A 25,773-nucleotide genomic window follows, 5' to 3' on the forward strand; every position below is an offset into this window, starting at 1 on the left:
CTAATCTCTCTGGGGAGGGAATTCCATAGCTGAGGGGCCACAGAGAAGGCTCTGTCTCTCGTCTCTGTCAATTGCACCTGTGAGGAAGGCGGAGCTGAGAGCAAGGCCTCTCCAAATGATCTTAAACTCCCAGATGGTTCATAGACAAGTAAGCTGGGCCAGTATATAAAACTATACCTTTACCATATAAAGGTGTACTAGTCTTCCTCCTCCTGCCAACCTAGCAGTTTGAAAACATGCAAATGTGAGTAGATCAATAGGTACCGCTCCGACGGGAAGGTAACGGCGCTCCATGCAGTCATGCCGGCCACATGCCCTTGGAGGTGTCTACGGACAACGCCGGCTCTTCGGCTTAGAAATGGAGATGAGCACCAACCCCCAGAGTCGGTCACGACTGGACTTAACGTCAGGGGGAAACCTTTACCTTAGTCTTCCTCCTCTCTATATGCCAAGGTGAATTTAATGAGTTTTTAAAAGCTTTTTAAAGAAGAGGAGGAGGGGCTGTTTTTATTGACACACCCCTGCGGGACTGAGAGAGAGAGAGAGAGAGAGAGAGAGAGAGCGCTCGCGCTCACTGTGTTTATATCTGCGCGTGTGTGTTGTTGATTGATGCCACTTCTCCCCTCGCAGGTGCGACGCGCGCGAGAGAGTGAGTGAGTGAGAGAGAGAGGTCACGCGCACCCCCTCCCCCTCCGATTGGCTGGCGGAGGCAGTGCCCCGCGCGGGAAGGCAACAGACTGAGCCTGGGAAGGAAGACACATGGTCTGGCGGCGCTCGCGCCCTTCAGTTCGGACACTCCTCGCGGCTCTTGACCCCCTCCTCCCCCTCCCCTCTCCCTTCAATGCTGCTCCTGAGGCGCTTCTTCATCCTCCCTCCACAGTGAGCCTTCCCCTCCAGACAGGCCAAGCAGGGAGAGCCATGCTGTGCCTCCTCTTCCTCTTCCTTTGGCTGTGTGGGGCCTCGGCGACGGCACTGGCAGCCCCTCAGTGCTCGGTGCAGGCGCTGGCCCAGCGCGCCTCCGTGGTGGTCGAGGGCAAGGTGCTTGGAGGAGGCGAGGAGGACGCGACGCTAGCGCCGTTCTCCCTGCTCCTCACGCAGCCCCCCGCCGCCTCCGGCTCCTCCTTCTCAGGGACCGTCCTCCCGCCCTCGCCAGCAGCTCCCAGCCCGCAGCTCCCGCTCCCCACCCAGCCCGCCTCTGCCTCCTCCCCTCCTTCTTCCTCGCCGCCGCCGCTAGTGGCTCGGGTGCGCGTGCTCCAGGTGTGGCCGGCCAAGAGCGGCGGGCTGCGGAAGGACGCGCTGCTGTGGGTGCTGCTGGCCCCGAGGGGCTCCTCCTCCTCCTGCGGGAACAGCAGCCGCCTCCTCCGCCGGGAAAGCCGCTACATCTTCTTCATGGAGCCCTTGGGGAGTAGCAGCAGCAGCCTCAACGGCACGGTCTCTCCGCCTTCGTCCCCGTCCCCGCCGCCGCTCTTCCGGGCGTCTTCCCCGCCCCTGGAGACGGGCAGGAATCTCAGGAAGGAGGTCAGCAGGGTCCTGTGCACCAGGGAATGTGGTAAGTCGGCGGCGCCTCCCGGAGATCGAGATCCTGAGACAGAGAGAGAGAGAGAGAAGTAGTAGCATCCTGGCTTGGCTGGCCCACAGCAGCTCATCCAGCGGTGCCTTGAAGGGAGGCGGGGTGAGGGAGGAGTTGAAGTTCTGCTAGTGCCATGCCTTTCTATGGGTCAAGTCCCCTTTTGTGCCATGACTCAGATTCCCCCCTTTATTTGCTATGGGTCAGGTTTCTTTCTGTGGTTCAGGTCCCCCTTCTTTCTACACTTAGGTCCCCTTTCTTTCCTTGACTCTGTTCCCCTTTCTTTCTATGGGTCAGGTACCCTTTCTTTCTATGACTCAGGTCCCCTTTCTTACTACGACTCAGGTCCCCTTTCTTTCTACGACTCAGGTCCCCTTTCTTACTACAACTCTGTTCCCCTTTCTCTCTACAACTCAGGTCCCCTTTCTCACTACGACTCAGGTCCCCTTTCTTTCTACGACTCAGGTCCCCTTTCTTACTATGATTCAGGCCCCCTTTCTCTCTACGACTCAGGTCTCTTTTCTTACTACGACTCAGATCCCTTTTCTTTCTACGACTCAGGTCCCCTTTCTTTCTACGACTCAGGTCCCCTTTCTTTCCTTTACTCTGTTCCCCTTTCTTTCTATGACTCAGGTCCCCCTTCTTTCTGTAGAATCATAGAATCATATAGTTGGAGGAGACCTTGTGGGTCATCCAGTCCAACCCCCTGCCAAGAAGCAGGAAAATTGCATTCAAAGCACTCCCACTTCTGCTTAAAAGCTTCCAAAGAAGGAGCCTACACACACTCCGGAGCAGAGAGTCCCACTGCTGAACAGCTCTCACAGTTAGGAAGTTCTTCCTAATGTTCAGGTGGAATCTCTGTTCCTGTTGTTTGAAACCAGGGCAGTCTCCAGGGCAGCAGAAAACAAGCTTGTTCCCTCCTCCTTATGACTTCCCCTCACATATTTATACATGGCCGTCATGTCTTCTCTCAGCCTTCACTTCCACAGAGAAGGCTTAGAGGGCCCTTTATTTCTATGACTCAGGTCCCCTTTCTTTCTACAGCTCAGGTCTTCTTTCTTTCCAGGACTCAAGACCAACACTAAAAAAAAGGGAATTCTAGACAGGAAACAATCAGGGCCAGCTTACACCACCCAACAAAGGATTCCCCCAGGCAGGAAGCAACCAGGCTTTCAATCTGTAAGGCTATTCAGTGCTAATCAAGGTGGCCAGTTGCAACTTTAACACTTGCCTCAAGCATACAAGAGTTTTTTCTCCCACCCTGGACATTCCACAGATATTTAAACCCCACTTGCCTAGTTTCCAACAGACCTCACAAACTCTGAGGATGCCTGCCATAGATGTGGGTGAAACCTCAGGAAAGAATGCTTCTGGAACATAGCCATACAGGTTGGAAAACTCACAGCAACCCATCCAGCCTCTGTTTAGAAGCCTCCAAAGAAGGAGCTTCCACCACACTATGAGGCAGAGAGTTCCACTGTTGAACAGCTCTTATGGTCTTTCATGACTCAGGTCCCTTTTCTTTCTGTGGATCAGGTCCCCTTTCTGCCCTTCCCCTCTTCCTTTCCTTCTTCAAGCTTCTTCCCTTCTCCTCCTGAAGCTTGCACTGTGCATTGGATTTTTCCTCCTCTCTCTCTCTCTCTCTCTTTCGTTGCAGGTGGGTGTAGATTTCTCCTTCTTCCAGGAAGAAGTTGGGTTACAAGGGTGGGAAACTTTACAAAAGCTGTTTGAGCCGGGTTTTGAGATAGGCAAAAGAGCAAAGCCTCTTGGTGCCCCCTTGCTCCTGTGTGTTGCCGGCTCCTTTTGTTGGGCAAGGGACAAAAATGTGTCTCAGGCTGTCCAGAGAGAGAAAGAGGCTGCTTATGAATGCTTTCCCTTCACCTGAAAAAAAGGCCTTGGCTATTGGTGTGTGTTTTCTAAGAAGAAAAGCAGCCCTCTGTGGGGGTAATGCATTTTAGAGCTTGTAAGAGTTTTTGGTTGCTCACTGTTTATGTGGATGTGTTGTTGTTTTGGCAACTCAACTGAAACTGAAGGAGATTCCAGCTTCTGTTGACTTTGGTGATGTGTTTATGTTGCCTCTAGAGTTTGCTCCCTGGTTATGTGTAGAATACTCACTCCCTGGCAAGCCTTTGCTTAAAAGCCACTTCCAAAATGGTCTCGTTTTTTCATCTGCTTCTTTTTTTAGTCATACCTTAAAGTTTTTCAGTTTCCCCCAATTTATTTCTATCAACAAGAAAAGAAGCATTTTGAAAGCAATTTGTTTTTCTAAGCATCTGGCATTTTTGTGACTGCAGAATGTTGACCCCCTTCCAGATATTATCCAGCCGTCTCCACTCCTCAGTGATATTGGAAATCATGTGCCTTACTGTGAAACGCTGGGTCCAGCCTGAGTGTTTGTGAATGGAGTGCCCAGTCATGTTTCATAGCACCTGCAATCCTCAGCCTGTCAGTGCTCTTTAGTTGTGAGTGTCTCAGAATGCTTGTTTCGTGTAGATTAGAGGAGAGAAAAATTGCTAAAAGCAAGGCTGCCTGCCAAGGCAGGAATGCCTACTGGAAATCTTGGTCATGCCTTCATTGGGTGTACTTCCACATGAAGTTAGTCGTGTGTGCACTGGGTCATCCTTTCCAAAGATATGCATTTATTTGATTGGATACATCCCTTGGTTTGATTCTCCTTTAAAGCATTTTCTGGGCATCCTCTGCCGGATTTCCTCGGAGGGACTGCAGAGGGGAGCTGTCCACATGAAACAGTGCTGATATTGAGTGAATGACGTCGGGATTCCCCAGGACTGGTGGATAGATGTCACTGTAAAACAAGGGAAATACTCTGCGGGGACCTGACATATTGGCTGGCATAAAAGCTGAACATTTCAGTACAGCAGGTTGTTTTTTCCCTTGTGGTGCAGAGAGAAGGAGTGTGCAGTTTCAACCCACTGTACTCAGACTAGCTTGATTAAACAAAACAGATAAAGGATTTGATCAGCTATGAAAACAGAACTGGACACAAACATGGTGTGAAAAAGTATAGGGAAGATAACTGTGGGAATATCATAATGCTATTGGATTGGATTGGATTTTGTCAATTCATAGCCTAGATATACATTTCACAGCAAGTTTAACAACAGTAATTCTTCAGACCTTCATGTGACTTTCATTTGCTTGTTCTGAGCTATCCCACAATATACAAAGCATCTTGAAATATGTAGCTCTTTTCTGTGGATCACAATTTTGTCATTGTTCTTCAGATGCCCAAGTATTTTCTTGTTGATACTCATTCCATTTAGATGGTTTTCAAAAAAATCAGAACACTTCAGTAGTCGTGGAGTGCTGCTGATATTGCAAAAACAGAAATGCAAAGGCAAGTTGGCTAATCACAAGTGGAATGTTTGTCTTCTCTTCATCCCTGTATTCTTGAGATATATGAAGATTTATGGCTGACAGAAATTTGAAGTTTTTCAGAAACTGAATTTTAGAGCATATATTCCATTTGTGAAGTAAATGTATCTGTTGCTGATTGAGAGGTAGTATGTGAATAATACCACCTATTGGGATTATACAAGCCTTTCCCTTTATTCATAATAAATGGTTTTCCCCTGTTCCTAGGAATAAGAACATTATATTAACAATTCTCTCTCAGTTACCACTTTTCTATCAACTGAGACACAGTATGTTACTTAACTACCAAATTGCTGTGAACTGATCAGCGAATTTGAGAAGCAAACATTAAATAGCGCTTCTGTTTTCTTAACATAATTTTCCATCTCTTTTCCTTAGTCTATAATGAATGAAGTTTGCTCATCTTCTGGGGCCTCTCAGAATTTGACTTTAATTTTCAAAGACATCCAACTCCAGATAGTCCTTATTGTAGTATGACCCCAGATTTACTCTAAGAATTGAGGTAAATAGTCTTTTATAACAGTGCTTCATTAATAATGCACTGCAGGAGAAGATCAGATGGCAATAAATAGTCTGGTTCCAGGCCCTGCAAAAAAAGGACTAAATACCATAAAGGCGCCAGATCCTACCTGATCTTGAAAGGTAATTCCTGGTTAATACTTGGATGGGAGATTGCCAATGAATACCAGGTGCTGTTGATTATATTTCAGATGAAGGAACTGGCAAAATCACCTCTGAGTATGGCTTGCCTAAGAAGTCTCTATGACCCATTGGAACGTCATAAATTGACAAGCAATTTGGGGTTACATACGCATACATAGATCCTGCAACCCAATTCTATTAGCATCCCAAATTTAACTGTAGTTCCATGTGAAGATTGAATTAAAGTATAATGGTTTCAAAGTAACAAACAATCCAGAACCGTAGTCAAGCTTTTAATATTTTTAATTATTTATTTAGGCTTGTACATTTTTTCATGGTGTGACATGGTATCTGAATTGATCTTCGCCATCATTACATTTCATTTGGAGTCCACTGAACCTAAAAGCGCAAAGTGTTATGCAGATGAAACTAGAAGTATACGTTTTGATGTAGCTCTGCTCTGTCTGCCTACTACGCTTGAAAGTTCTATGTTTGGGCTCTAGTCCATCATAGGCTGTGATGTTTGAACTGAGCTACTATCTGGTCAGTTAGCCCACAATAAGTTGTCCTCAGTATTGCACAAGTATTGCATGAGTATGATGTTATGAAGGTTTAGCATAACTTTTTAAAAATTAGTAACATAAAACCATACTAATTCCTGTCAGTTAAGTGCTTATTTATCTGTTCATCTTCATCACATACCTGGTAAAACTGCACACTGGTTTTTCTCCCAGTCCTCACAAAAATCAGATGTGAAAGGAGGCTGGTTGGATTTTGCAGCTGAAATCTGTGAGCTTTCTCTCTGAAAAAGAGCTATTATTTGCACTCCTCACCCCCACCCATGTTCTGGCCTATCTGGCATCATACATCTTTACAGCCTAAATGATGTGATTAGTCCTTACTCAAAATAAGTGCTTTCATCGCCTTCAAAGATATAGATTATACATTAGATCGAGGCAAGGGTAGTACACTCTTTTTCATAATGTGGTAAAATTCATATAAGCTATTTAACGAAGGGGATGCCCAGAACATACCATTATTGGATTTACCTTCCTGTCTTTCACTTTGGAAATGATTAGAAGAGGGCATCCTCCTATTAGCTGTGGTGAATTCATGGCATTAGAATTTTAGGTTGCCAACTACCATGTATTCCCCATTTAGTGAATGTTTCTTCTTGCAATATCTCTTAACAGCAGCTCATCAATCCATTTTCTAGCAGAAATTCTATATGCTAGTGATGTGCTATCAATGAAAGAGGGAAGGAAATCCCTTCTTTTACATCAGTAGGTGGCAATGTCAATTTTTAAGGGGAGGTCACCTCAGCACTGTTCAAGTGCCACATTTTTTACTCCAGTTCGTACCAGTGCACTATCCAGTGCCAGCTCAGACTGAAGTAACCCCTTTCTCCATATCCCCAAAATTATTGATAATAATTCACCTTCCCCTTCCAATTTGCCTGAAGCAGCATCTGTGTAGTTTATTGGAACTTCAGCAGCTACCAGTAATTACCATTCTGAAAGAAATTGGATACTGTGAAAGCTGTTCTATACTGATAAATAATCCAGAGTTTTGGAGTATGGTGCCACCTGTAGGCAGGTGACATCCAACTCTACATACTACTTATTTTCACCAAATGCCAAGGAAGCTATCCTGACCCCAGACCAGTTCCTGTCAACCAGTAATGGACTGGATGAGGGCAAACAAATTGAAACTTCATCTAGACAAGACAGAAGTCACCTGGTCAGTCGAAAGGCAAATCAGGTAATAGGAATCCAGCCTGTGCTGGATGGGGTCACACTCCCTCTAAAGACACAGACCTGCAATTTGGGGGTCATCCTGGTCTCAGCACTGAATCTGGGGACCCAGGTATCTGTGGTGGCTGGGAGGGCCTTTGCACAATTAAAACTTGTGTGCCAACTGCACCTATTTCTTGAGAAGCCAGATGTGGCCATGGTAGTACATGCCTTAGTCACATCCCGTCTGGATTACTGTAATGTGCTCTACATGGGGCTGCCTCTGAAGAGTGCTCTGAAACTTCATCTAGTCCAAAGAGCGGCAGCCATGTTACTAACTGGGGCTGGCTACAGGGAGCGGACAACCCCCCTGTTGCAGCAGCTCCACTGGCTGCCAATCTTTTACTGGGCATAAATTAAAAGTGCTGGTTATGACCTTTAGCGCCCTAGACAGTTCAGGTCCAGGCTATTTGTCTGACTGCACCTCCTTGTACAAACCTGCTCAGGCCCTGAGATCTTCAGGAGAGGCCCTTCTCTCAGCCCCACATGCACCTCCAGCTTGGTTGGTGGGAATGAAAGAGCGGGCCTTCCTTCTTGGTGGCAGCTCCTCAACTATTTATAGTGGGCTTTAAATAAATTTTATAATAATAATGATGACAAATGAAATAATAAAAAATGAAAAAAAGAATTATGAAGAATGCAATGGTAGACTTGTGTCACTGCAGTTGTCAGGTGCATGTGCTCCTTTTAGAGCATAGGGCTCATATTTCTGAATGTTCTCTCATATAAAAACTGTTCTGAATGTACTTAACTACAGAGAAGACAATATTAAATTGTTTTCTCTTATGCATTGGTTTTCTGATTCATGAATGTTTTTTAAAATGGACTGAGGAATCTATTCCCCACACCTGCAAGTGTTACATCTGAGAAGAATTACTCAGTCTGCCATAATCTACATATCAGCTGTTTCTGAACACAGGCAAAAACAGGTGTTTTACATATCACATAATTATTTATTTCTAATATTTGTAGCATGCATTGTGGCTTTCTAATTGGGCCTTTTCAATTGCTACAGTTTCACTGTCCTACAGAAATTCCTACTTTGTTTTTTTTAAGAAAAGGATTGAGGCAATGCTCTACAGTTGATTAGAGGGAACCATCTGGCCCATCATTTGTATAACTGGAGTCTAAATGAACTAAGAAACATCTGTGTGCTTGTTTCTTGAATCCATGCAAAACAGCCTTAGCCCAATCCAACATCTCTCTCTTCAAGTAAGGGGATTGGTTTGCAAGAAAGCAGTCATTAATAGGATCCACATCTTTTGTTGGTTTTCAAGTATTACTAAATGGTAATCACACAATAGTTGTCTTTATTGATCTTTTAGACATCTGTCTATTTTTCATTTTCAGTAGAAATTGATTTTTGTTGATCATACAGATCTTGGATTATAAGATCTGTCAGAAGTGGTTTAATTGGGTGCGTCCAAGGAATGGTAAATGTTATGTTAAAAGTCACTATGTTAGGGAAGGTGCCTACTGCCTTGGGAGTAGGGGGAGAACTATTGTTCATATTCATGAACATATATTAAACTCCATTGCTGTGAAGTTCCATAGAGGTGTTTTATTTCTCATGCTGTTTTTAATATTTATGAAGCCACTGTTGTGACTGCGCCTTCGGGGATTATGGTTGATGGGGATGGAATTCGAAGAGGAAGAAAAAAACCCTCGTGATGAGGGTTCACTGGAGGAGTTGCGCAGGAAGCGACTTAGAGAGCTATATGGGGGATCTTCTGAGGAAGATTCAGATGGGGAGATGGATGCTGAGGAACAGGTGGTGGCTGGGGAAGCGGGCACTGAATGGGCACAGCCACCGGAGATGTCTGAGGATTTGGGGTCTATGGATACTTCTGAACCTGGGGTTTCTGCAGGAGCTGATCCTAATTGGGATGCTTGGAGAAGGGAGGATGGTTCTTTAAGTGTTCATGGGGCTAAGTGTGGGCAGGATGATTGGGACTCCGACGAATTGCTAGGTACTCCAGATCCACGAGCTCTAGCTGTGTGGAGCTCAGACTCTGAGTAGATTTGGGACACCTGGTGTTTGGGTGTGAGTGTTTGGTCACCCAGGAGGAAGGGGAATAAAATGGGAATGTTTGGCCACTGCACCTTGCGTGTGGCAAGGTGTTGCTGAGGCGCCATTGGGATCTCTGTGTTTCCATGAAGACTGGACTTGGACTATGATTTGAATCTGCTGTTATCACCTAGCTTGGCTCTCGCTGTGTCTTATCGTGGACCTGTTTTGGATGACTGCACCCTCTTCAGACCTTGGATCGGAATTTGACCTTGCTACTGCCTTCGCCCTGTGATTGATGACTACTATCGGCTTTTGACTCCTGGCTTGCTCTTTGGACACCGCTGTTATCTCCTGACCTGACCTTGGAATCCCGGACGACGTCTTTTCACCATCCTTTTGGAGCCTTCGGCTTTATCCACATTGTGGAAGCAGTCTACTGCATTCTTAGTTTGTTTGTTTGTTTCCTGACCAATTTGGTGTTTTCTTTTGGGAACTGTTCCTTTGAAAACTACAGAGCCGGCTGGCAGGGCTTGGACTTAGAAAGTGCAGTTTGCACTAAGTTTGTTTAGCTTTGTTTTTACCTGCTTGTGTTGCTGAATTATATTTTTGTTTGAACTGCTCTTGAAGCACTGTTAGTGAAGTGTTTCAAGGTTTTTTTCTGTGTTAACATTACTTTTTGGCTTATCTGCTGAATAAACTCTATTTTTGTTCGCTAATCGGCATCTGACTCTTGACAGCCACTTCAGAATTTTGGAATTAAGCACCATTGGTATACTGAGCACTCTACTTCTCTTTGTCATTAGTCAGTTGGGTTTCTGCAGGTGTTGGATCATTGCCTGAATGCTGTAATGGGCTGGATGAATGCCAGTAATCTGAAGCAGATTTCTGATATGACAGAGTTTCTGTGGATGGTAGTTCTCAGGTTCAGAAACTGGATAAGCTGCCTACATTGGATGAGATTGAAATTTTCCCACGAGAGAAGGGACATAGGTTGGGAGTACTATCAGGTACATCTTTGTCACTAGAGCCTCAGATACACTTTGTAGCTCAGAGTTTTGGGACCAGCTTCAAGTGCTCTACCAAACATTTCCTGGGAAGAGATAACAGCTTGAATAGTCTATGCCAGTATTTCTCAAACTCTGCTCCTCTAGATGTTTTGGATTTCAGCTCCCACAATTCCTAACAATTGGTAAGCCGGCTGGAATTTATAGCAGCTGAAGTCCAAACCACCTGGAGGAACAGAGTTTGAGAAACACTGGTCTATGCACAAATAATTTCCAAATTAGGCATGGTATTGCAGTTAGTCTGTGTGAGGATGCTCTTAAAAATTACTTGGAAATTACAGCTAGTGTGAGATGTAGCAGCTAGACTGGCCAGTGGAACACCATACAAAACTATATAATGCCAGTTTTGAAGAAACTGCACAAACCAAACTAACAAAACAAAATATACTTCAGCCTGAGATAACACTTCTCTCAGAACCTCTAGGACCTCAATGGAACTCTAATACATGTTTATTCTTTTATCAATATTGTCATTGTTCTGATCCTTGGAGACAGTAAGATATTAATGAAATACAATACAATTGGACCTCTACATTTGCTTGAGTTAGGGGCACAGGAAACCTGTAAAAGTGGAAAAACCTTGAATTAAAAAATCTTCAGGGACTGATTTTATCCCAATTTTCATATGCTATATTTTCCATTATTTTCAGTTGTTTTAGGTGTTTTTCCGATGCCTTATTTTAAGTAATAAATGACTTAATGTGCACTTATTATTTCTGACCCTTTTATTTCTGAAAGAGGATATTCATAAAATATAATAGATTCTGCTCTCTATATTTGCTTGTGTCAAGGATTCCTATGAAAGTGGATTTTTTAAATCTAGTAGAATACTGTGGGAAATTCTATTTCCTCCAGCATGACTCTGATTTACTGAATGTTGACAACTAAATTAAATTAAACTGGAGGAGCCACAAAGTCCTAGAATACCATTCTCCTTAGAAACTTATAGGTCCTCCAGTGCTGCCCTAATACCTTTGAATATATGCTAGAATACAAATATTTTAATAAATTAAGTATAAACTATTCATTTGAAATATTTTATATCAGTTTTAGAAGAGATTTCTTAAATGTTCTGTCAAATGCCAAGATTTAACATTAGCAGCCACTAAGTATTGTGACTTGCGTTGTTTGAAATCCAGGATGTATTGTTGTCCCATCATTACATTGTCTCATCTAATAGGGTAAAACTGAAATATAGTCACCTGGGAAATGTTTCTTAAGCACAATCACTTTAAAAAAGCTTTTGAAAAGCTGCCTTCCTATGTACACACACTGGGGAGTATATTTTTATGCTAGGTTTGACAGACTCCTGCTAATGGAATTGGCATGCCTATCCTTGAAGACTAAGGAGTTACATACATACATACAGTTACATACAATTCTCAGAAGGTTTTAGGTTAACAGACATTTCTTTTTTCTTTACAATTTGCAGTATGAGAAGGATGCTAGAAGTATAACTGGCCTATGAATGTTTCTAGCCAACGGTGAAAGCAGGATTATGAATAACAGACATACTTTTGAAATACCTATTCATGGTGCTGCAATCAGTAGCTTAATCAACTGAAGATTTAGTTAGTCAGCTGCTCTGTGGGGACAAGGAACATAACAATAAAGGAAAGGTTGAAAAGAGGATGTTGTCCCCCAATAAGAATTCTGTCCTCCCCATAAAATTTTCTTTTCATTTCATTTTATGATTCTAGAATACAGTACAGTTACTTGTACTATATAAAAGATAGTGGAGAGCAGTAGTGGAGGGCAGGCATGCATTCTTTGGGCTCCCATCTTCAGGGAGAGGAGAGGAATGCAAAGGAGGCAGAAAGACTGTGTAGCCAAGCAAAAGTCACATTTTGCAGAAGCAGTGACTGTATGGGTGGCTGTTGCTGTTCCTCCTCCTCCACAACCACCCAGTGGAACGCAGAGCTGGCCCTAGGTATTTTTCAAGTGTAGGCAAACAGAATTTTGGTGCCCCCCCCCAAACCAATCACTGAAAAATAAAAGCATTGGATAAAGGAAAATGTTGGTTAATAAGGAGGGATTAAGGAAACGCCTATTAAATATCAAATTACATTAAGATTTTACAAATTAAGCACCAAAACAACATGTTTTACAAGAAATCAACAGAAAAAGCAGTCTCGACTGCGTCCCCGTATGTTTTGTGCCCGAATCGACCGCTTAATTCACCTCATTGTTGCACTGGCTCTGAGTGGAAGTGAGGTATAGAGTGAGATGGCAACCACCTCTTATCCTGTCCTGGAAGAGAGACCACATGAAATCAACAGCCTTCCTCTCCTATCCCCTTTGCTTCCATTGCTGGATCTCAGACCGAGTCAGTGTTCCTCCTACACTTGATGGAGCACAGTAATCTGCAGCCAATTCTGATAGTAGCAGCAGCAGGAGGGTTGTCAGTTGCCTGCTTCTGATCTTGAGGCAGTCGGTGTGATGCTACAACTCATTCATTCAGATCGAGAGAAATGCTGTTAAATGGCAGAAGGCATGAATCCTCACCATTTCACTGATTCTTACATCTGTCTCCAGTTGTGTTCAGTCCCAGACTCACAAATACTCTAAAGATATGTACTCCTTACAGAGCCAAAGGTTTCAGATTTTGGAACACTTCAGATCATGGTATTCCAGATAAGGGATACTTAATTTGTATTGTAGAGATTGAGACATTGAAAATAGTTCACACCAAGACTCATATTGTTCTTATTGGAGCTGCAAATATTTAGACTAAATTTGTCAATCAATTAATCAGTTAAAGGCACTTTAAACTATGTCAGTGATTCTCAATCTGTGGGTCCCCAGGTGTCCCCAACTCCAAGAAATCCCAGCCAGTTTACCAGCTGGTTAGGATTTCTGGGATCTGAAGGCCAAAAACATCTGGGGACGTTAGGTTGAGAACCACTATGATACACAAAGTTAAAATACAAGTTAAATCCACTAATGAAATGCAGATTGAAATTCACAAGTTACAATTGACTAGGTAGACCTGCCAGAAGAGATGGGTCTTCAATTGAGTCTTAAATTTTGACAGCTCATTCAGCTGTCAAGTCTATTCTAGCAGATCATTGTACAGTCATGGGACAGCTGATGAAAAGGTTCTCTGGGTGACGATCACCAGTCAGGTTGTGGGTGATTAGAGTAGCCAGCTTCTGGAGGACCTAAGTGTCCAGGGCATATAGAAGAAAGTGATCCTGTAAGTAACCTGGAACCAAACCATGCAAGGCTTTAATGATCAAAACTATTACTTTGTACTTTGCCCGAAAACTGATTGGCAACCAGCCACAATATCTTTGCCATGGACTTCTGCCTTTTTTCTACCATTATATTTGCATCAGGTAGAAAAGAAATACTGTGAAATAAATATTTCATTACATTCTTGGATGTTTGACTTTTCAAAAAATGGGGCAGCAATCATTCTACTAGGAAATATGAAAACAATGGTTTTTAAATGAACTAGGACACCCACTCTACATTGATACAGTGTGTCAGCCATTGCTTTTATTGTTTCAAAACAATGAAGACTAGGCTAGTTACTTTCAAAACAAATTGACAGAACTTATCTCAAATTCTACAAGCTCTAGAGATTTGTTACAAAAGGAAAGTTGCAGATCTTGTTACAGACTCTGCAGATTACGAAAAGAAAAAACACTGTACAATAAAGAGATCCTAATAATTACTGTAGTCAGTACCACAATCAAGTTCTTGTTTATGCATATACAGTATATGTACTACTGGGGATATATTATATCAAAAGTTTCCATGTCTTAATTCCCCCCCCCCCACACAAAAGCACCATTATTGGGTCAGAACAAGTGGCCTTAATCTGAGTAATGTGCCCAGGGAAGCTCTCATCAGAATGGCGCATGAAATTCAAGACTGGCAACTAGACATTCAGTAGAAGTGGGCTCAGAGATCACTTTAAATCTTTTGCTGACTAGCAAAATTTGTATGTTTGAGTGTTTAAAATACATTTAGTATTGGGGTAGGGGAAAGAAGGCTCTTGCTGTACATTCAGAATGAGCATGACATGGAAAATTTTGTATTCAAGCTTTCTTCTTGATATTATAGGTATGAATGGGCAGAGATCCAACTAAGTCTCGGTATAGTACAGTAATAGATACATATAATGATACTAATAATGTGTTTTGCTTCTTTTCATTTCTGGACTGTGGGAGGTGGATAAAGCTGTTTATGTACACCTGATCTCTGAAATAACTGCCTTATGGATGTGCCCCAAGTAACAGAAATGTCAGATTGCACAGTATGGATAAACAGTGTGCATTGAACAGGCCTTTAAAGAATACTACTGCTACTTGGCCTGTTTTTTTTTTTTTTCTTAAAGATAAACTGATAGAGTTCAGCACATTTTAATTTTCTAAAGAAAATCAGCTAGGTTTTGGGCTGTGTGTGAAGATACATAAGACAGATAGATCAATAGATCAATTTTGGCTTTAAGAAAACTATTCTAATAAGTCTGTTACATCAGCAAAGGCTTTATGAGTCAGCTTGGTCAGCTTTGAACCAAATAATATTCTTTATTAAGTCTGCCATATGCTGTATTCTATATTGTCACTATTAATTATTTTAAGATGTCCTGAAAAAATATCTAAAGGAGGATTACACAGAAAGACTTTGGGATAGCATGAACTCCGAGTCCTATTGTTCCCATGATAGTTTAATTTACTTCCTATTGGAAAGGTGCCTTCATGGCTTTCTGATAATGGACATAATTATCTACTTGAGATGGTGAGTGTTTATGTTATGTCTAGTGGCAGATAGAAGTCATTATTTATGATTATGCAGCATTCTGGTTGATTCACTATACTCCTGCCTGTGCCAAGGTTATCATTAGAAAAACAGTAAAAAAAAAAAATCTAAATTGCAATTTACCATGCTTAGTTTGCCCTCAACAGAAGTGTGTCATTGTAAACAAAGACTGTGTTAAAACACCAAACATGAATTATATTGCAGATTCTCAAAGTGTGTGTAAACATATTTCTTAAAGAAACTTCATTTTATTTTATGAAATGACATGGCCTTCTCTTGCATGAGTCTGTCTTAACATACTCTCTTGAACTGATCTCTCTCTACTTATAGCCTTAACAAGATTAGCAGTAGCTCAAAGGTGGCAAGACTTGGAAGGCTTACATTTTGAACGTAGAGTACCTAGACAGAGTATGAAAAACAGACTTATATGAAAAAGTGACCAGACCTGATTATTTTGTGGTAATAATCCTGAAGATATACTTAGCTGGCATATGCAACACTTTCCAGTATAGTATAATGCAGTGGTTCTCAACCTGGGGTCCCCAGATGTTTTTGGTCTTCAACTCCCAGAAATCCTAACAGCTGGTAATCTGGGGACCCCAGGTTGAGAAGTACTGGTATAGTGGCTGATTCTCGAGACCAATATTTGAATTCCTATCAGCCATGGAAACCCACTGGGTAACCTTGGGTGAGTTACATATTCTGTACTCCAGAAAATCACATGATAGGATTGCTATAAATTGGAAATGACTTGAAGACCCAAAAACAGACAGCCCTTTCAGGTCCTATGTTTAAGCTTGGGGATGGAGGTGGCCATATTTTTCATTAATGATCTTCCAGAAACTAGTGAACAGCTCCTTTTTTGATATATATATTGATTGCTTTAATTTTGTTCTTGAATACTTTAAATATTTTATTATAGCTTTACTATCTGTTTTTCTTGTAACCTTTAGCATTTTAAAAATGAGAATGATTCTAAATTTATTATTTTTTGCTCTTAATGCCATCGTGTTTCCAGAAGGAATGACACAGTAGTAATTAAAACTAACACCCAAGTTGTTAGATAAATATAATTATGTTAAATAAAAAAATACCATTCTGGTTTTAAAACCATATGACTTGTTCCTTTCATTAATCTTGCATCCTATAGTTTAATCAGACATCTCTTAACTGTTGGTAATTTCCTTAATTAGATATATAATTTCGCAATACAAATCTTTGCTACTGCATCCCCATTTTTAAAACCTGCACTGTATTTGAAAATTACCAATAAAATTATATATATATATATATATATATATATATATATATATATATATATCTTTGCTACTACTGATTGTATATAGCCAAATAACAATTTATTGGGTAAAAAATATTTAGTTAGCTATATCAGAGTGCATTTAAACATTAGCTTTCCATAAGCTAACTTTAAATTGCAAAATATTATTATTAATTTTATACCATATAGTGCAGCAGTGACAATTAAGTAATGTGTCTTCAGAAAATTTTCCTTAAATCTTTTGTCAATCATCATCTATTTGTATCGCTCTCTCACACTTACTTACACACACATACATAAGCATATATTTGCAGTTCAAAGATGCAAGGTTTTCCAGTTAGCTAGGTTATACAAAGGTAATTGCTTTGTATAATGGAGTAAATAAGTGTGGCTTATTTGAGCAGTGCTCAAAATTAGCTGCAGTTATTTGGATCTAATAGCAAAGCTTCTCAGGATCAAGAGGCCTCAAGGGTAGAAGCTCCTGAGTCCTCTTTCACCTGGACGCTTTGCATCTTCCATATAGAAAGGTAAAGTGTTACAACAGTCTGCTGGCATGTTATAATATGTTAAAACTGATTAATCTATTTTCTGCCCTTTAGTAATTTACTATCCATGTTACATTTCAGATGTTCAAATTTTATGAAGTTGGAGTTACTTTAGAGCAGCATTTCTCAACCTGGAAATCGGGACCCCTGAGGAGGTTGCGAGGGGGTGTCAGAGGGGTCACCAAAGACCACCAGAAAACACATATTTCTGATGGTCTTAGGAACCCCTTTGACAGAGAAGGCTGAAGATCTCTCCACCTGTTCTTCTCCCAGATGATAAAATAACTGACCAGTATTCACATTTCAGCGTATTATGTATTTGTGCCAGATTTGGTCCAGATCCATCGTTTGGGTTCACAGTGCACTCTGGATGTAGGTGAACTATAACTCCAGAACTCAAGGTCAGTGCCCACCAAACTCTTCCAGTATTTTCTGTTGGTCATGGGAATTCTGTGTGACAAGACTGGTTCAATTCCATTGTTGGTGGAGTTCAGAATACTCTTTGATTGTACATGAGCTATAAATCCCAGCAATTACAACTTCCAAAAGAGAAAATCCATCCCCCCCAACCCCAACCAGTATTCAAATTTGGGCATATTGGGAATTTGTGCCAAATTTGTCCAGTGAATGAAAATGCATCCTGCATATCAGATATTTACATTATAATTCATAACAGTAGCAAAATTACAGTTATGAAGTAGCAATGAAAATAATTCTATGTTTGGGGGTCACCACAACATGAGGAACTGAAGGGGTTGCGGCATTACGAATGTTGAGAATCATTGCTTTAGAGGGAGACTAACAGATACTACTCCTCTTCTTTGCTATTGCTGTTGTTACTAATATTACTACTATCAAGATAATAAATGATTTGCTTTTAAAAATATCATTTAAATTAACGCAGTGTATGTTTTCCCCAAACACTCTTGGGTAGGTTCCCAATGGCTGCTGTGGGGAAATCACCTTCTTATAATCCTACTGGTGGAAGCAGTTCTGTCATCTGATGACCCCCTTTGGATTATGGCCCAGAATCTGACACTTACAAGTCATGATTCATTTTTATTTTAAATACAGGAAAAGACACCAACTGATAACGTGCTGAGAAATAATCAGATATATTTCCTTTAAACTGTGGTAGATGGTAAAGTTGTTTTAACTAGCATTTGGTTATCATTTGAACAAACGTCTGTGAGGGAACATTTTTGTTGAATACACACTACTGATTTTGGGGACAATCTCAAGTCTCAATTAACATCCTATTTTGTATGGATAATACTTTAAGAATAGACGGCAGGAAAGACAAATCATCTGACAGGTTATTTCCATGATGGGAAGCTGAGTAGGTGTGGAGAAAAGAGGCTTCTCCATCTGCCCTTCTCCCTACCGCCCACTTCTTCCAGAGTCTCAACTCAGTGCTCACAAATCACTACCCTATACTGGCTTTCTAGGAGGCCTAGAAAGCCAGCATAGGGTAGTGATTTGTGAGCTGGAAAAAGGAGGCCTAGAGGAAGAGGACAAATAAGGTCAAATAGCCCAGTGAAGCCTGCAGGAAGGTTGATTACATGGTGGCAACAGCAAAGGGCAAGACTGCAAGCTAAGGGAGATTCAGATGGCTTGACAAGACCAACAAAGGACAGCAGAGACCATTTAGGTTGAAGACCAGGTGGGCCAATTCTCCCTCGAAAGTGGGAAGGCCTTGGCAAGGGGCGGGGGGGGGGGGGGGGGGGCAGGAAGAGACCAGGGCAGGATCATAGACACTGAAAGTAAACTCTCCAAAAAGCCAAGTAAAATTCCAAACAGTCTTTCTCTTGCACTGTAAGAATTAACTAGGTCTGTGAAGGGCCATTCTCATTGCAAGATGCCAATTTCTCTTGCAGAATCCTCTTATCTGACCATGGAAGTATTCAAAGGAGTATCCTCCCTTCAATGCCCTTTCCCCACAGGCTCCAGGTCTGTATTCTCTTCACAATGTCACCCCTGTTCTTCATGTTATACGACAAGTTTTCTCTTGTGCAAGGTCACACATTCAGGGACCCCAATCACCATGTATTGGTCGTGACCCTTCACTTCCCAATTTATGTACCTCCTTGCCCAACTCACTGAAGTTGGAAGATGGTGCCTAAAATCACTGCTTAGAGCAGGGGTCCCCAAACTAAGGCCCGGGGGCCGGATGCGGCCCTCCAAGGTCATTTACCCGGCCCCTGCCCTCAGTTTTAGACTTAGGCTTGCCCAAAGTCTGAAATGACTTGAAGGCAAACAACAACAACAATCCTACTTAACTTGACTATCTCATTGGCCAGAAGCAGGCCCACACTTCCCATTGAAATCCTGATAGGTTTATATTGGTTAAAATTGTTTTTATTTTTAAATATTGTATTATTCATTCATTTACTAATATTGTGCTATGGTAATAATATAATATATTGTGTATACATATAATATTGATAATATTATAATGTAATACAATATAATATTTATTTATTACAGTATTTCTACCCCGCCCTTCCCACCCAATAGGGGACTCAGGGTGGCTAATAATAATATTAATACAATGTAATAATATTGTATAATATAATAATATTAATTATATATTATAAATTAAATGTAATATTACTAATAATAATATGGTACAGTGGTATAGTACAATATAGTAATATATAATGCTAATATTTTGTTCTATGCTAATAATATAATATATTGTATGTACGTACAACTTGTAAGCCGCTCTGAGTCCCCTTTGGGGTGAGAGAGAGTGGAGTATAAATTTAGCAAACAAACAAACAAATAAATAAATGATTGTTGTTGGGGGTTTTTGTACTACAAATAAGACATGTGCAGTGTGCACAGTAATTTGTTCATTTTTTTTTCAAATGATAATTCGGCCCCTCAACAATCTGAGGGACCATGAACCGGCCCTCCACTTTAAAAGTTTGAGGACCCCTGGCTTAGAGTCTCAAAACTTATCATACACATTTCTGCAGCTCTTAAGACACAAAAGTGTGGCCAGGAGAAAAGGTGTTAAAGAAATTGCATTATGGAAGACACACAAAACATACTGGAATACAGATCTTGCACTCATGCACTATTTCCAAAAGAAAAAAAAACCTGTGAAGCCCCAACCTTTTGTTTATTTATAGTTTTGGTAGGGGTGCATGTTTCTTTGTACTAGTCACCCTTTTATGATATATGGTAGATCATAAAAGGGTGACTAGTACAAAGAAACATGCATTCCTACTAAAACTACTTTATAAATAATCATAAACTGCCAGAAACATAAACTGCCAGACCTGCATAAACTGCCAGAATTTCAGGAATTATGAGAGAAAGATAGAGGCAAAAACTGAATCGTAGGTTAAAGGTAAACCTAGGGAGGCAACTTAAAAGAGAAGAAGCCTATACAACAGTGGTTCTCAACCTGGGATCCCCAGATGTTTTTGGCCTACAACTCCAAGAAATCCCAGCCATCTTAACAGCTGTTAGGATTTCTGGGAGTTGAAGGCCAAAACCATCTGGAGACTCTTGTACTACTGTACAAGAGCTAGGATAGTGGTTCTCAACCTGCGGATCCCCAGATGTTTTGGTCTTCAACTTCCAGAAATCCTAGCAGCTGGTAAACTGGCTGGGATTTCTGGGAGTTGTAGGCCAAAACACCTGGGGACCCGCAGGTTGAGAACCACTGTACCAGGAGAAGGGACTGAAGACTACTGAGAAAGAACAGAAGCTGGAGGTAGGACAGAAAGAACAGAGTGAAAGAGAAAAGGGACTGGGTAGAGAGGTTTCAGTTTCTAACTTATGTGGTATGGACTGGAATGAAAGAAATTAAAGATCTTTGAAAAAGAAAGAGACTATTAGAGAGAGAGAAAACTACTAACACAGGGGTGTGATAATGGATTTTCATGTTCATTTTTCTAGTTCATTTTTATAACATTTTGAAATACTTGTCATAAATGTGTTGACTATTGTAAAAAAATGTTATAATGAATTTTTCATATAGTGGTAACCTCGATATATACCATACTTCTCTTTTTTATTATATTGACTCAGTTTATAACAAATATTATTTTATAACCGTACTACTTTCAGCAAAGAGTTTCTCCAGGGGCTGTGGTGTTCTCATTTTTTAAATGGATATTTCTGTAAGACTTTGTGAAAAGAACCATTTGACTGCAAAGTGGAAGGTAAAATGGAAGAGAGAATCATGACACAATAAACTTTTATAATTGCTGGTTCGATATGTTCTATTTTTTAAAATCCTTTTATTGTTAAAATAAATGCGGATATTTTTTCCTCCACTTTCTAGTTCATCTAGTTCATCAGATGTCCTTATTAGACACTGTTGTAGGACAATCAGCACGATTGTATTCAAAATTTAGAGTTACATGATAACACAGAGGTCCTAGATTATTTCCAGCTCAATGTGGGAGGACATCAGATTATTTCTACTGAGAAGGAGATATGGCATAAGTGGAGTTTCAGTATATGTTTCATAAAGTTTTCTGGGTATGAAAACCGTAGCTGTAGTTACTGGTATAATGCAAGTGCTGAAAGTTTGTGATTTAAGTATTGCATTACAAATGTAACTTACATTTTCCCTAATCTCTTTGCAAGAGACATTTGAACTTGGATATGAACCTGAATGTGAAATAATGTGCATACCAGCTTTAAATCCAGTATCTCATCAAGGTTAAGATTGCATAGCAATATTTTGTAGGACAGGCTAGTGAGGACTGTTTTCTGCCACAACCAGACGTAGCCATTTATTATTTGGTTACTGAGATATAATAGTGGAAGAAATTGTAAAAGTGGACCATCTCTGCCACATATTGCATTAGACTTGGTGGATGGCATCCCCCCAAAAAAGATAGCACAGGTACACGTGTTGAAATATTTGTGCAATGTCTTTTGCCTACGGACATTCTGAACTATCTTGTGCAAGGTTGTTGTATGTCTTTCGGGCTGTGTGGCCATGTTCCAGAAGCATTCTCTCCTGACGTTTCGCCCACATCTATGGCAGGCATCCTCAGAGGTTGTGAGGTATGGAGAAAACTAAGCAAAGAGGTAAATATATATCTGTGGAAAGTCTAGGGTGAGAGAGGTCAGTGTGAATGTGTGTAGTTAATCACTTTAATTAGCATTGAAAAGCTTATCTGCTGTCTTCTTCCTGCCTCTGGGGCATCCTTTGTTTAGAGTCGTTAACTGCCCTAGGTTGATTCATGTCTGGAAGTCCTCTGTTTTCAGAGTATTGCTTTTTATTTACTGTTCTGATTCTTGAGTTTTGTAATACTGGTAGCCAGATTTTGTTCATTTTCATGGTTTCTTCCTTTCTGTTGAAGTTGTCCACATGCTTGTGGATTTCAATGGCTTCTCTGTGTAGTCTGACATGATAGTTGTTAGAATGGTCCAGCATTTTTGTGTTCTCAAATAGTATTCTGTGTCCAGGCTGGTTCATCAAATGCTCTGCTATGGCTGATTTCTCTGGTTGAATTAGTCTGCAGTGCCTTTCATGTTCTTTGACTCTTGTTTGGGCGCTGCGTTTGGTGGTCCCTATGTAGACTTGTCCACAGCTGCATGGTATCCGGTAGACTCCTGCAGAAGAGAGAGGATCCCTCTTGTCCTTCGCTGACCGTAGCATTTGTTGGATTTTCTTCGTGGGTTTGTAGATAGTTTGTAGGTTGTGCTTCTTCATCAGCTTCCCTATGCGGTCAGTAGTTCCCTTGATGTATGGTAAGGACACCTTTCCTCTGGGTGGATCTTTGTCTTGACTCTCATGGCTTGTTCTTGGCCTTGCAGCTCTTCTGATGTCTGTGGTGGAGTATCCATTGGCCTGTAGAGCCCAGTTTAGGTGGTTGAGTTCACCTTGGAGGAGGTGAGGTTCGCAGATTCTTTGTGCACGGTCTGTCAGGGCTTTGATTGTGCTCCTTTTTTGACTTGGGTGATGATTGGAGTTTTTATGAAGGTATCTATCTGTGTGTGTAGGTTTTCTGTAAACTGTGTGGCCCAATTGTTGATTGGGTTTGCGGATGACCAGAACATCTAGAAATGGCAGTTTTCCTTCCTTTTCTTTTTCCATGGTGAATTGGATGTTTGGGTGGATGCTGTTAAGATGGTCCAGGAACTTGCTGAGTTCTTCCTCTCCATGGGGAGCCCTCTCCATGGGGAGCCCTCTCAGCCCAGTAGTAGCAAATTTCTATATGGAATACTTTGAAAAACAGGCCCTAGAAACAGCACCAAAAAAGCCAACTGTTTGGTTCAGATACGTAGATGACACCTTCACAATTTGGAGCCATGGAGAGGAAGAACTCAGCAAGTTCCTGGACCATCTTAACAGCATCCACCCAAACATCCAATTCACCATGGAAAAAGAAAAGGAAGGAAAACTGCCATTTCTAGATGTTCTGGTCATCCGCAAACCCAATCAACAATTGGGCCACACAGTTTACAGAAAACCTACACACACAGATAGATACCTTCATAAAAACTCCAATCATCACCCAAGTCAAAAAAGGAGCACAATCAAAGCCCTGACAGACCGTGCACAAAGAATCTGCGAACCTCACCTCCTCCAAGGTGAACTCAACCACCTAAACTGGGCTCTACAGGCCAATGGATACTCCACCACAGACATCAGAAGAGCTGCAAGGCCAAGAACAAGCCATGAGAGTCAAGACAAAGATCCACCCAGAGGAAAGGTGTCCTTACCATACATCAAGGGAACTACTGACCGCATAGGGAAGCTGATGAAGAAGCACAACCTACAAACTATCTACAAACCCACGAAGAAAATCCAACAAATGCTACGGTCAGCGAAGGACAAGAGGGATCCTCTCTCTTCTGCAGGAGTCTACCGGATACCATGCAGCTGTGGACAAGTCTACATAGGGACCACCAAACGCAGCGCCCAAACAAGAGTCAAAGAACATGAAAGGCACTGCAGACTAATTCAACCAGAGAAATCAGCCATAGCAGAGCATTTGATGAACCAGCCTGGACACAGAATACTATTTGAGAACACAAAAATGCTGGACCATTCTAACAACTATCATGTCAGACTACACAGAGAAGCCATTGAAATCCACAAGCATGTGGACAACTTCAACAGAAAGGAAGAAACCATGAAAATGAACAAAATCTGGCTACCAGTATTACAAAACTCAAGAATCAGAACAGTAAATAAAAAGCAATACTCTGAAAACAGAGGACTTCCAGACATGAATCAACCTAGGGCAGTTAACGACTCTAAACAAAGGATGCCCCAGAGGCAGGAAGAAGACAGCAGATAAGCTTTTCAATGCTAATTAAAGTGATTAACTACACACATTCACACTGACCTCTCTCACCCTAGACTTTCCACAGATATATATTTACCTCTTTGCTTAGTTTTCTCCATACCTCACAACCTCTGAGGATGCCTGCCATAGATGTGGGCGAAACGTCAGGAGAGAATGCTTCTGGAACATGGCCACACAGCCCGAAAGACATACAACAACCCTGTGATCCCGGCCATGAAAGCCTTCGACAACATATCTTGTGCAACATGTTAACAGAAGACTCTTGCTACATATCTGCTCTGTTTTCTTTTCTACAAAGATTCAGTGCTTCTGCTTGACAAGGGACATTGGAGGAGTCATTCCTGTACCTGTATGGAGGCCAAGTTGGCATTCAAAATTAAAAGTTTTCAAACATGCTTAGTCAGTACAGTACCACAGTACCCGTATCTGCAGAGATACATTCCTGAACTTACTGTAAATACTCATGTATAAGTCTAGAAATTTTAGTCAAAAACCAACTCCAAAAAAGCAGGGTCAACTTGTCTTATGCAATAAAAAAAAAGGAACCACCCCCTTCTTTCAGAAGAGTTGCAAAAACCAAGAGGTTAGTCCATCCTAGAACAGACCCCTTCTCCTCTCTCTATCATGAAAGCATTTCCTTTCCTTTTTGAATGCCTGAAAGAAGAATGGTATTGGTGGTGGCTCTGTGGTCACTTCTCAAAGATACACGGAGAAAACAGAGGGGGTTGGTGCTTTCCATCACTTTACTCAGAGAAGGAGATTATGTTTTTTATATATTAGTTGATATTGAATCTTAATTTTTATTTTAAAAGGAACCATCTTCTTCTTTGAGGAGAATGGTGAAAGGCTTTTTTGAATGACTTGGTGGGAAGATGTCAGCAGCAGCAACAACTGGCCCCCTGAGGTGCTGCTGGTGTTTTCCCCTCTCTGTGAAATGACTTATCCGGAAGTCAATAATGTTGGAACTAAAACATGTCCTTGGCTCACACATAAAACAACAACAACAACAACAACAAACTTTATTTTTAACCCATCTTCTCTCCCCGGAGGGACTCAGGGCAGCTTCCATGAACAAAAATGGCAAACATTCAATGCTGTGTGCAATCATAAAAATAACACATTTACACATACCATTAAAACAGGTTAAATGACTTTGGCTTAAAATATAAATCAATCAGTCAGGCATCTTAGATAATACAATTAGACCATTAAAATCTAAATAAAAGTATAAAAATATAAGTATAAAATTTTGCTCTTTGATAAATTAAATGGTAATTGTCAATTAAATTGGTGTATACAGTACTGTGGATAACAGTGAACCCAATGGAAAAGAATTACTTTCACTGGAACTTCCCATAGAATTGTGCTGCCTCCTTGAGATACTTCTAGATCCTACAGGATGACTCGATGGTAACTT

The 25,773-nt window shown here is 41.2% G+C and overlaps 1 protein-coding gene across 12 annotated transcripts in view; it reads left to right on the forward strand.

Moving 5' to 3' along the window:
- The first annotated feature begins 574 nt into the window (after positions 1-574).
- The window catches only part of nrg1 (neuregulin 1), a 761,412-nt gene continuing 736,213 nt past the window's right edge, over positions 575-25,773 (forward strand). For 4 of the 12 annotated variants that reach the window (XM_016991126.2, XM_062971524.1, XM_062971526.1 and 1 more), the window contains exon 1: positions 617-1,549. In XM_016991126.2, coding sequence (XP_016846615.2) covers positions 760-1,549 — 790 coding nt within the window. In that variant the 5' untranslated portion in view covers positions 617-759. Of the gene's footprint in view, positions 1,550-25,773 lie in introns of all 12 variants that reach the window. The other 8 variants (XM_008103683.3, XM_062971527.1, XM_008103687.3 and 5 more) reach the window with 6 other exon arrangements.

Source organism: Anolis carolinensis, chromosome 2 (genome assembly GCF_035594765.1).
Source record: "Anolis carolinensis isolate JA03-04 chromosome 2, rAnoCar3.1.pri, whole genome shotgun sequence".
Lineage (NCBI taxonomy): Eukaryota > Metazoa > Chordata > Lepidosauria > Squamata > Dactyloidae > Anolis > Anolis carolinensis.